The sequence below is a fragment of the Oncorhynchus gorbuscha genome, unplaced genomic scaffold (assembly GCF_021184085.1).
Source record: "Oncorhynchus gorbuscha isolate QuinsamMale2020 ecotype Even-year unplaced genomic scaffold, OgorEven_v1.0 Un_scaffold_872, whole genome shotgun sequence".
NCBI lineage: Eukaryota > Metazoa > Chordata > Actinopteri > Salmoniformes > Salmonidae > Oncorhynchus > Oncorhynchus gorbuscha.
This window is the reverse complement of record NW_025745855.1, coordinates 162,714-175,247: the sequence shown is the minus strand read 5'-3', so window position 1 is coordinate 175,247 and position 12,534 is coordinate 162,714. Positions and strand designations below refer to the sequence as shown.

At 49.8% G+C, this 12,534-nt stretch overlaps 1 protein-coding gene across 1 annotated transcript in view; it reads left to right on the top strand.

Moving 5' to 3' along the window:
• LOC124020648 (phosphoribosyl pyrophosphate synthase-associated protein 2-like) overlaps positions 1-12,158 on the top strand; it is a 42,120-nt gene extending 29,962 nt beyond the window's left edge. Inside the window, exon 8 of the mRNA XM_046335888.1 lies at positions 11,925-12,158. Within this exon, the coding sequence (XP_046191844.1) occupies positions 11,925-12,123 (199 nt within the window). The 3' untranslated portion in view covers positions 12,124-12,158. The remainder of the gene's footprint in view (positions 1-11,924) is intronic.
• The last annotated feature ends 376 nt before the right edge of the window (positions 12,159-12,534 follow it).

Genomic DNA, 12,534 nt, shown 5'->3' with positions numbered 1-12,534 from the left:
TAACTACAGTCTGGGTTAGGGTGGGTCCTCTTTAACTACAGTCTGGGTTAGGGTGGTTCCTCTTTAACTACAGTCTGGGTTAGGGTGGTTCCTCTTTAACTACAGTCTGGGTTAGGGTGGGTCCTCTACAGTCTGGGTTAGGGTGGGTCCTCTTTAACTACAGTCTGGGTTAGGGTGGGTCCTCTTTAACTACAGTCTGGGTTAGGGTGGGTCCTCTTTAACTACAGTCTGGGTTAGGGTGGGTCCTCTTTAACTACAGTCTGGGTTAGGGTGGTTCCTCTTTAACTACAGTCTGGGTTAGGGTGGTTCCTCTTTAACTACAGTCTGGGTTAGGGTGGTTCCTCTTTAACTACAGTCTGGGTTAGGGTGGGTCCTCTTTAACTACAGTCTGGGTTAGGGTGGGTCCTCTTTAACTACAGTCTGGGTTAGGGTGGGTCCTCTTTAACTACAGTCTGGGTTAGGGTGGTTCCTTTTTAACTACAGTCTGGGTTGGGGTGGTTCCTCTTTAACTACAGTCTGGGTTAGGGTGGGTCCTCTTTAACTACAGTCTGGGTTAGGGTGGTTCCTCTTTTACTACAGTCTGGGTTAGGGTGGTTCCTCTACAGTCTGGGTTAGGGTGGTTCCTCTACAGTCTGGGTTAGGGTGGGTCCTCTACAGTCTGGGTTAGGGTGGGTCCTCTTTAACTACAGTCTGGGTTAGGGTGGGTCCTCTTTAACTACAGTCTGGGTTAGGGTGGGTCCTCTACAGTCTGGGTTAGGGTGGGTCCTCTTTAACTACAGTCTGGGTTAGGGTGGTTCATCTTTAACTACAGTCTGGGTTAGGGTGGGTCCTCTTTAACTACAGTCTGGGTTAGGGTGGTCCTCTTTAACTACAGTCTGGGTTAGGGTGGGTCCTCTACAGTCTGGGTTAGGGTGGTTCCTCTTTAACTACAGTCTGGGTTAGGGTGGGTCCTCTTTAACTACAGTCTGGGTTGGGGTGGTTCCTCTTTAACTACAGTCTGGGTTAGGGTGGTTCCTCTTTAACTACAGTCTGGGTTAGGTGGGTCCTCTTTAACTACAGTCTGGGTTAGGGTGGGTCCTCTTTAACTACAGTCTGAGTTAGGGTGGGTCCTCTTTAACTACAGTCTGGGTTAGGGTGGGTCCTCTTTAACTACAGTCTGGGTTAGGGTGGTTCCTCTTTAACTACAGTCTGGGTTAGGGTGGTTCCTCTTTAACTACAGTCTGGGTTAGGGTGGTTCCTCTACAGTCTGGGTTAGGGTGGTTCCTCTTTAACTACAGTCTGGGTTAGGGTGGTTCCTCTTTAACTACAGTCTGGGTTAGGGTGGGTCCTCTTTAACTACAGTCTGGGTTAGGGTGGGTCCTCTTTAACTACAGTCTGGGTTAGGGTGGTTCCTCTACAGTCTGGGTTAGGGTGGTTCCTCTTTAACTACAGTCTGGGTTAGGGTGGGTCCTCTTTAACTACAGTCTGGGTTAGGGTGGGTCCTCTTTAACTACAGTCTGGGTTAGGGTGGGTCCTCTTTAACTACAGTCTGGGTTAGGGTGGTTCCTCTACAGTCTGGGTTAGGGTGGGTCCTATTTAACTATAGTCTGGGTTAGGTGGTTCCTCTACAGTCTGGGTTAGGGTGGGTCCTCTTTAACTACAGTCTGGGTTAGGGTGGTTCCTCTACAGTCTGGGTTAGGGTGGGTCCTCTTTAACTACAGTCTGGGTTAGGGTTGGTCCTCTTTAACTACAGTCTGGGTTAGGGTGGGTCCTCTTTAACTACAGTCTGGGTTAGGGTGGGTCCTCTTTAACTACAGTCTGGGTTAGGGTGGGTCCTCTTTAACTACAGTCTGGGTTAGGGTGGTTCCTCTTTAACTACAGTCTGGGTTAGGGTGGGTCCTCTTTAATAACAGTCTGGGTTACAGTCTGGGTTAGGGTGGGTCCTCTTTAACTACAGTCTGGGTTAGGGTGGTTCCTCTTTAACTACAGTCTGGGTTAGGGTGGTCCTCTTTAACTACAGTCTGGGTTAGGGTGGGTCCTCTTTAACTACAGTCTGGGTTAGGGTGGGTCCTCTTTAACTACAGTCTGGGTTAGGGTGGGTCCTCTTTAACTACAGTCTGGGTTAGGTGGTTCCTCTTTAACTACAGTCTGGGTTAGGGTGGTTCCTCTTTAACTACAGTCTGGGTTAGGGTGGGTCCTCTACAGTCTGGGTTAGGGTGGGTCCTCTTTAACTACAGTCTGGGTTAGGGTGGGTCCTCTTTAACTACAGTCTGGGTTAGGGTGGGTCCTCTTTAACTACAGTCTGGGTTAGGTGGGTCCTCTTTAACTACAGTCTGGGTTAGGGTGGTTCCTCTTTAACTACAGTCTGGGTTAGGGTGGTTCCTCTTTAACTACAGTCTGGGTTAGTAACTACAGTCTGGGTTAGGGTGGGTCCTCTTTAACTACAGTCTGGGTTAGGGTGGGTCCTCTTTAACTACAGTCTGGGTTAGGGTGGGTCCTCTTTAACTACAGTCTGGGTTAGGGTGGTTCCTTTTAACTACAGTCTGGGTTAGGTGGTTCCTCTTTAACTACAGTCTGGGTTAGGGTGGTTCCTCTTTAACTACAGTCTGGGTTAGGGTGGTTCCTTTTACTACAGTCTGGGTTAGGTGGTTCCTCTACAGTCTGGGTTAGGGTGGTTCCTCTACAGTCTGGGTTAGGGTGGGTCCTCTACAGTCTGGGTTAGGGTGGGTCCTCTTTAACTACAGTCTGGGTTAGGGTGGGTCCTCTTTAACTACAGTCTGGGTTAGGGTGGGTCCTCTACAGTCTGGGTTAGGGTGGTTCCTCTTTAACTACAGTCTGGGTTAGGGTGGTTCCTCTTTAACTACAGTCTGGGTTAGGGTGGGTCCTCTTTAACTACAGTCTGGGTTAGGGTGGTGCCTCTTTAACTACAGTCTGGGTTAGGGTGGGTCCTCTACAGTCTGGGTTAGGGTGGTTCCTCTTTAACTACAGTCTGGGTTAGGGTGGGTCCTCTTTAACTACAGTCTGGGTTGGGTGGTTCCTCTTTAACTACAGTCTGGGTTAGGGTGGTTCCTCTTTAACTACAGTCTGGGTTAGGGTGGGTCCTCTTTAACTACAGTCTGGGTTAGGGTGGGTCCTCTTTAACTACAGTCTGAGTTAGGGTGGGTCCTCTTTAACTACAGTCTGGGTTAGGGTGGTTCCTCTTTAACTACAGTCTGGGTTAGGGTGGTTCCTCTACAGTCTGGGTTAGGGTGGGTCCTCTTTAACTACAGTCTGGGTTAGGGTGGGTCCTCTTTAACTACAGTCTGGGTTAGGGTGGGTCCTCTTTAACTACAGTCTGGGTTAGGGTGGGTCCTCTTTAACTACAGTCTGGGTTAGGGTGGTTCCTCTACAGTCTGGGTTAGGGTGTTCCTCTTTAACTACAGTCTGGGTTAGGGTGGGTCCTCTTTAACTACAGTCTGGGTTAGGGTGGGTCCTCTTTAACTACAGTCTGGGTTAGGGTGGGTCCTCTTTAACTATAGTCTGGGTTAGGTGGTTCCTCTACAGTCTGGGTTAGGGTGGGTCCTCTTTAACTATAGTCTGGGTTAGGGTGGTTCCTCTACAGTCTGGGTTAGGGTGGTTCCTCTTTAACTACAGTCTGGGTTAGGGTGGTTCCTCTACAGTCTGGGTTAGGGTGGGTCCTCTTTAACTACAGTCTGGGTTAGGGTGGGTCCTCTTTAACTACAGTCTGGGTTAGGTGGGTCCTCTTTAACTACAGTCTGGGTTAGGGTGGGTCCTCTTTAACTACAGTCTGGGTTAGGCTTTAACTACAGTCTGGGTTAGGGTGGTTCCTCTTTAACTACAGTCTGGGTTAGGGTGGTTCCTCTTTAACTAACAGTCTGGGTTAGGGTGGGTCCTCTACAGTCTGGGTTTGGGTCCTCTACAGTCTGGGTTAGGGTGGGTCCTCTTTAACTACAGTCTAGGGTGGGTCCTCTACAGTCTGGGTTAGGGTGGTTCCTCTTTTACTACAGTCTGGGTTAGGGTGGGTCCTCTACAGTCTGGGTTAGGGTGGGTCCTCTTTAACTACAGTCTGGGTTAGGGTGGGTCCTCTTTAACTACAGTCTGGGTTAGGGTGGTTCCTCTTTAACTACAGTCTGGGTTAGGGTGGTTCCTCTTTAACTACAGTCTGGGTTAGGGTGGTTCCTCTACAGTCTGGGTTAGGGTGGGCCCTCTTTAACTACAGTCTGGGTTAGGGTGGGTCCTCTTTAACTACAGTCTGGGTTAGGGTGGGCCCTCTTTAACTACAGTCTGGGTTAGGGTGGGTCCTCTTTAACTACAGTCTGGGTTAGGGTGGTTCCTCTACAGTCTGGGTTAGGGTGGGCCCTCTTTAACTACAGTCTGGGTTAGGGTGGGTCCTCTTTAACTACAGTCTGGGTTAGGGTGGGTCCTCTTTAACTACAGTCTGGGTTAGGGTGGGTCCTCTTTAACTATAGTCTGGGTTAGGGTGGTTCCTCTACAGTCTGGGTTAGGGTGGGTCCTATTTAACTATAGTCTGGGTTAGGGTGGTTCCTCTACAGTCTGGGTTAGGGTGGGTCCTCTTTAACTACAGTCTGGGTTAGGGTGGTTCCTCTACAGTCTGGGTTAGGGTGGGTCCTCTTTAACTACAGTCTGGGTTAGGGTTGGTCCTCTTTAACTACAGTCTGGGTTAGGGTGGGTCCTCTTTAACTATAGTCTGGGTTAGGGTGGGTCCTCTTTAACTACAGTCTGGGTTAGGGTGGGTCCGCTTTAACTACAGTCTGGGTTAGGGTGGTTCCTCTTTTACTACAGTCTGGGTTAGGGTGGTTCCTCTTTAATAACAGTCTGGGTTAGGGTGGGTCCTCTACAGTCTGGGTTAGGGTGGGTCCTCTTTAACTACAGTCTGGGTTAGGGTGGTTCCTCTTTAACTACAGTCTGGGTTAGGGTGGGTCCTCTTTAACTACAGTCTGGGTTAGGGTGGGTCCTCTTTAACTACAGTCTGAGTTAGGGTGGGTCCTCTTTAACTACAGTCTGGGTTATGGTGGGTCCTCTTTAACTACAGTCTGGGTTAGGGTGGTTCCTCTTTAACTACAGTCTGGGTTAGGGTGGTTCCTCTTTAACTACAGTCTGGGTTAGGGTGGGTCCTCTACAGTCTGGGTTAGGGTGGGTCCTCTTTAACTACAGTCTGAGTTAGGGTGGGTCCTCTTTAACTACAGTCTGGGTTAGGGTGGGTCCTCTTTAACTACAGTCTGGGTTAGGGTGGGTCCTCTTTAACTACAGTCTGGGTTAGGGTGGTTCCTCTTTAACTACAGTCTGGGTTAGGGTGGTTCCTCTTTAACTACAGTCTGGGTTAGGGTGGTTCCTCTTTAACTACAGTCTGGGTTAGGGTGGGTCCTCTTTAACTACAGTCTGGGTTAGGGTGGGTCCTCTTTAACTACAGTCTGGGTTAGGGTGGGTCCTCTTTAACTACAGTCTGGGTTAGGGTGGTTCCTTTTTAACTACAGTCTGGGTTGGGGTGGTTCCTCTTTAACTACAGTCTGGGTTAGGGTGGGTCCTCTTTAACTACAGTCTGGGTTAGGGTGGTTCCTCTTTTACTACAGTCTGGGTTAGGGTGGTTCCTCTACAGTCTGGGTTAGGGTGGTTCCTCTACAGTCTGGGTTAGGGTGGGTCCTCTACAGTCTGGGTTAGGGTGGGTCCTCTTTAACTACAGTCTGGGTTAGGGTGGGTCCTCTTTAACTACAGTCTGGGTTAGGGTGGGTCCTCTACAGTCTGGGTTAGGGTGGGTCCTCTTTAACTACAGTCTGGGTTAGGGTGGTTCATCTTTAACTACAGTCTGGGTTAGGGTGGGTCCTCTTTAACTACAGTCTGGGTTAGGGTGGTGCCTCTTTAACTACAGTCTGGGTTAGGGTGGGTCCTCTACAGTCTGGGTTAGGGTGGTTCCTCTTTAACTACAGTCTGGGTTAGGGTGGGTCCTCTTTAACTACAGTCTGGGTTGGGGTGGTTCCTCTTTAACTACAGTCTGGGTTAGGGTGGTTCCTCTTTAACTACAGTCTGGGTTAGGGTGGGTCCTCTTTAACTACAGTCTGGGTTAGGGTGGGTCCTCTTTAACTACAGTCTGAGTTAGGGTGGGTCCTCTTTAACTACAGTCTGGGTTAGGGTGGTTCCTCTTTAACTACAGTCTGGGTTAGGGTGGTTCCTCTACAGTCTGGGTTAGGGTGGGCCCTCTTTAACTACAGTCTGGGTTAGGGTGGGTCCTCTTTAACTACAGTCTGGGTTAGGGTGGGCCCTCTTTAACTACAGTCTGGGTTAGGGTGGGTCCTCTTTAACTACAGTCTGGGTTAGGGTGGTTCCTCTACAGTCTGGGTTAGGGTGGGCCCTCTTTAACTACAGTCTGGGTTAGGGTGGGTCCTCTTTAACTACAGTCTGGGTTAGGGTGGGTCCTCTTTAACTACAGTCTGGGTTAGGGTGGGTCCTCTTTAACTATAGTCTGGGTTAGGGTGGTTCCTCTACAGTCTGGGTTAGGGTGGGTCCTATTTAACTATAGTCTGGGTTAGGGTGGTTCCTCTACAGTCTGGGTTAGGGTGGTTCCTCTTTAACTACAGTCTGGGTTAGGGTGGTTCCTCTACAGTCTGGGTTAGGGTGGGTCCTCTTTAACTACAGTCTGGGTTAGGGTGGGTCCTCTTTAACTACAGTCTGGGTTAGGGTGGGTCCTCTTTAACTATAGTCTGGGTTAGGGTGGGTCCTCTTTAACTACAGTCTGGGTTAGGGTGGGTCCGCTTTAACTACAGTCTGGGTTAGGGTGGTTCCTCTTTTACTACAGTCTGGGTTAGGGTGGTTCCTCTTTAATAACAGTCTGGGTTAGGGTGGGTCCTCTACAGTCTGGGTTAGGGTGGGTCCTCTACAGTCTGGGTTAGGGTGGGTCCGCTTTAACTACAGTCTGGGTTAGGGTGGGTCCTCTACAGTCTGGGTTAGGGTGGTTCCTCTTTTACTACAGTCTGGGTTAGGGTGGGTCCTCTACAGTCTGGGTTAGGGTGGGTCCTCTTTAACTACAGTCTGGGTTAGGGTGGGCCCTCTTTAATAACAGTCTGGGTTAGGGTGGTTCCTCTTTAATAACAGTCTGGGTTAGGGTGGGTCCTCTTTAACTATAGTCTGGGTTAGGGTGGGTCCTCTTTAACTACAGTCTGGGTTAGGGTGGGTCCTCTTTAACTATAGTCTGGGTTAGGGTGGGTCCTCTTTAACTACAGTCTGGGTTAGGGTGGTTCATCTTTAACTACAGTCTGGGTTAGGTTGGGTCCTCTTTTACTACAGTCTGGGTTAGGGTGGTTCCTCTTTAACTACAGTCTGGGTTAGGGTGGTCCTCTTTAACTACAGTCTGGGTTAGGGTGGTTCCTCTTTAACTACAGTCTGGGTTAGGGTGGGTCCTCTACAGTCTGGGTTGGGGTGGTTCCTTTTTAACTACAGTCTGGGTTAGGGTGGTTCCTCTTTAACTACAGTCTGGGTTAGGGTGGTTCCTCTTTAACTACAGTCTGGGTTAGGGTGGGTCCTCTTTAATAACAGTTTGGGTTAGGGTGGTTCCTCTACAGTCTGGGTTAGGGTGGGTCCTCTTTAACTACAGTCTGGGTTAGGGTGGGTCCTCTACAGTCTGGGTTAGGGTGGGTCCTCTTTAACTACAGTCTGAGTTAGGGTGGGTCCTCTTTAACTACAGTCTGGGTTAGGGTGGGTCCTCTTTAACTACAGTCTGGGTTAGGGTGGGTCCTCTTTAACTACAGTCTGGGTTAGGGTGGTTCCTCTTTAACTACAGTCTGGGTTAGGGTGGTTCCTCTTTAACTACAGTCTGGGTTAGGGTGGTTCCTCTTTAACTACAGTCTGGGTTAGGGTGGGTCCTCTTTAACTACAGTCTGGGTTAGGGTGGGTCCCTTTAACTACAGTCTGGGTTAGGGTGGGTCCTCTTTAACTACAGTCTGGGTTAGGGTGGTTCCTTTTAACTACAGTCTGGGTTGGGGTGGTTCCTCTTTAACTACAGTCTGGGTTAGGGTGGGTCCTCTTTAACTACAGTCTGGGTTAGGGTGGTTCCTCTTTAACTACAGTCTGGGTTAGGGTGGGTCCCTTTAACTACAGTCTGGGTTAGGGTGGTTCCTCTACAGTCTGGGTTAGGGTGGGTCCTCTACAGTCTGGGTTAGGGTGGGTCCTCTTTAACTACAGTCTGGGTTAGGGTGGGTCCTCTTTAACTACAGTCTGGGTTAGGGTGGGTCCTCTTTAAGTCTGGGTTAGGGTGGGTCCTCTTTAACTACAGTCTGGGTTAGGGTGGTTCATCTTTAACTACAGTCTGGGTTAGGGTGGGTCCTCTTTAACTACAGTCTGGGTTAGGGTGGTGCCTCTTTAACTACAGTCTGGGTTAGGGTGGGTCCTCTACAGTCTGGGTTAGGGTGGTTCCTCTTTAACTACAGTCTGGGTTAGGGTGGGTCCTCTTTAACTACAGTCTGGGTTGGGGTGGTTCCTCTTTAACTACAGTCTGGGTTAGGGTGGTTCCTCTTTAACTACAGTCTGGGTTAGGGTGGGTCCTCTTTAACTACAGTCTGGGTTAGGGTGGGTCCTCTTTAACTACAGTCTGAGTTAGGGTGGGTCCTCTTTAACTACAGTCTGGGTTAGGGTGGGTCCTCTTTAACTACAGTCTGGGTTAGGGTGGTTCCTCTTTAACTACAGTCTGGGTTAGGGTGGTTCCTCTTTAACTACAGTCTGGGTTAGGGTGGGTCCTCTTTAACTACAGTCTGGGTTAGGGTGGGTGGGCCCTCTTTAACTACAGTCTGGGTTAGGGTGGGTCCTCTTTAACTACAGTTAACTACAGTCTGGGTTAGGGTGGGCCCTCTTTAACTACAGTCTGGGTTAGGGTGGGTCCTCTTTAACTACAGTCTGGGTTAGGGTGGGTCCTCTTTAACTACAGTCTGGGTTAGGGTGGGTCCTCTTTAACTATAGTCTGGGTTAGGGTGGTTCCTCTACAGTCTGGGTTAGGGTGGGTCCTATTTAACTATAGTCTGGGTTAGGGTGGTTCCTCTACAGTCTGGGTTAGGGTGGGTCCTCTTTAACTACAGTCTGGGTTAGGGTGGTTCCTCTACAGTCTGGGTTAGGGTGGGTCCTCTTTAACTACAGTCTGGGTTAGGGTGGGTCCTCTTTAACTACAGTCTGGGTTAGGGTGGGTCCTCTTTAACTATAGTCTGGGTTAGGGTGGGTCCTCTTTAACTACAGTCTGGGTTAGGGTGGGTCCGCTTTAACTACAGTCTGGGTTAGGGTGGTTCCTCTTTTACTACAGTCTGGGTTAGGGTGGTTCCTCTTTAATAACAGTCTGGGTTAGGGTGGGTCCTCTACAGTCTGGGTTAGGGTGGGTCCTCTACAGTCTGGGTTAGGGTGGGTCCGCTTTAACTACAGTCTGGGTTAGGGTGGGTCCTCTACAGTCTGGGTTAGGGTGGTTCCTCTTTTACTACAGTCTGGGTTAGGGTGGGTCCTCTACAGTCTGGGTTAGGGTGGGTCCTCTTTAACTACAGTCTGAGTTAGGGTGGGTCCTCTTTAACTACAGTCTGGGTTAGGGTGGGTCCTATTTAACTATAGTCTGGGTTAGGGTGGTTCCTCTACAGTCTGGGTTAGGTGGGTCCTCTTTAACTACAGTCTGGGTTAGGGTGGTTCCTCTACAGTCTGGGTTAGGGTGGGTCCTCTTTAACTACAGTCTGGGTTAGGGTGGGTCCTCTTTAACTACAGTCTGGGTTAGGGTGGGTCCTATTTAACTATAGTCTGGGTTAGGGTGGTTCCTCTACAGTCTGGGTTAGGGTGGGTCCTCTTTAACTACAGTCTGGGTTAGGGTGGTTCCTCTACAGTCTGGGTTAGGGTGGGTCCTCTTTAACTACAGTCTGGGTTAGGGTGGGTCCTCTTTAACTACAGTCTGGGTTAGGGTGGGTCCTCTTTAACTATAGTCTGGGTTAGGGTGGGTCCTCTTTAACTACAGTCTGGGTTAGGGTGGGTCCGCTTTAACTACAGTCTGGGTTAGGGTGGTTCCTCTTTTACTACAGTCTGGGTTAGGGTGGTTCCTCTTTAATAACAGTCTGGGTTAGGGTGGGTCCTCTACAGTCTGGGTTAGGGTGGGTCCTCTACAGTCTGGGTTAGGGTGGGTCCGCTTTAACTACAGTCTGGGTTAGGGTGGGTCCTCTACAGTCTGGGTTAGGGTGGTTCCTCTTTTACTACAGTCTGGGTTAGGGTGGGTCCTCTACAGTCTGGGTTAGGTGGGTCCTCTTTAACTACAGTCTGGGTTAGGGTGGGTTCTTTAATAACAGTCTGGGTTAGGTGGTTCTCTTTAATAACAGTCTGGGTTAGGGTGGGTCCTCTTTAACTATAGTCTGGGTTAGGGTGGGTCCTCTTTAACTACAGTCTGGGTTAGGGTGGGTCCTCTTTAACTATAGTCTGGGTTAGGGTGGGTCCTCTTTAACTACAGTCTGGGTTAGGGTGGTTCATCTTTAACTACAGTCTGGGTTAGGGTGGTTCCTCTTTAACTACAGTCTGGGTTAGGGTGGGTCCTCTACAGTCTGGGTTGGGGTGGTTCCTTTTTAACTACAGTCTGGGTTAGGGTGGTTCCTCTTTAACTACAGTCTGGGTTAGGGTTGTTCCTCTTTAACTACAGTCTGGGTTAGGGTGGGTCCTCTTTAATAACAGTTTGGGTTAGGGTGGTTCCTCTACAGTCTGGGTTAGGGTGGGTCCTCTTTAACTACAGTCTGGGTTAGGGTGGGTCCTCTTTAATAACAGTCTGGGTTAGGGTGGGTCCTCTTTAATAACAGTCTGGGTTAGGGTGGGTCCTCTACAGTCTGGGTTAGGGTGGGTCCTCTACAGTCTGGGTTAGGGTGGTTCCTCTACAGTCTGGGTTAGGGTGGGTCCTCTTTAACTACAGTCTGGGTTAGGGTGGGTCCTCTTTAACTACAGTCTGGGTTAGGGTGGGTCCTCTTTAATAACAGTCTGGGTTAGGGTGGTTCCTCTTTAACTACAGTCTGGGTTAGGGTGGTTCCTCTTTAACTATAGTCTGGGTTAGGGTGGGTCCTCTTTAACTACAGTCTGGGTTAGGGTGGTTCCTCTTTAACTACAGTCTGGGTTAGGGTGGGTCCTCTTTAACTACAGTCTGGGTTAGGGTGGGTCCTCTACAGTCTGGGTTAGGGTGGGTCCTCTTTAACTATAGTCTGGGTTAGGGTGGGTCCTCTTTAACTACAGTCTGGGTTAGGGTGGGTCCTCTACAGTCTGGGTTAGGGTGGGTCCTCTACAGTCTGGGTTAGGGTGGGTCCTCTTTAACTACAGTCTGGGTTAGGGTGGGTCCTCTACAGTCTGGGTTAGGGTGGGTCCTCTTTAACTATAGTCTGGGTTAGGGTGGGTCCTCTACAGTCTGGGTTAGGGTGGTTCCTCTTTAACTATAGTCTGGGTTAGGGTGGGTCCTCTTTAACTACAGTCTGGGTTAGGGTGGTTCCTCTTTAACTACAGTCTGGGTTAGGGTGGGTCCTCTTTAACTACAGTCTGGGTTAGGGTGGGTCCTCTACAGTCTGGGTTAGGGTGGGTCCTCTTTAACTACAGTCAGGGTTAGGGTGGTTCCTCTTTAACTACAGTCTGGGTTAGGGTGGGTCCTCTTTAACTACAGTCTGGGTTAGGGTGGGTCCTCTACAGTCTGGGTTAGGGTGGGTCCTCTTTAACTACAGTCTGGGTTAGGTGGGTCCTCTACAGTCTGGGTTAGGGTGGTTCCTCTACAGTCTGGGTTAGGGTGGGTCCTCTTTAACTACAGTCTGGGTTAGGGTGGGTCCTCTACAGTCTGGGTTAGGGTGGGTCCTCTACAGTCTGGGTTAGGGTGGGTCCTCTTTAACTACAGTCGGGGTTAGGGTGGTGCTGTTAGGATGCTCTTTACTGTGTGTGTACTTTGTGTGTGTGTGTGTGTTTAGGGCCCAGTCGTTTGCAGAGAGGTTGCGTCTGGGTATTGCAGTGATCCATGGAGAGGCCCAGGATGCAGAGTCAGACCTGGTGGATGGAAGACACTCCCCTCCTACTGTCAAGATACCACGTAACACACACACTCCCCTCCTACTGTCAAGATACCACGTAACACACACACTCCCCTCCTACTGTCAAGATACCACGTAACACACACACTCCCCTCCTACTGTCAAGATACCACGTAACACACACACTCCCCTCCTACTGTCAAGATACCACGTAACACACACACTCCCCTCCTACTGTCAAGATACCACGTAACACACACACACACACTCCCCTCCTACTGTCAAGATACCAGGTAACACACACACACACTACCCTCCTACTGTCAAGATACCACGTAACACACACACACACACTCCCCTCCTACTGTCAAGATACCACGTAACACACACACTCCCCTCCTACTGTCAAGATACCACGTAACACACACACACACACTCCCCTCCTACTGTCAAGATACCACGTAACACACACACTCCCCTCCTACTGTCAAGATACCACGTAACACACACACACACACACACACACACACACACACACACACACACACAC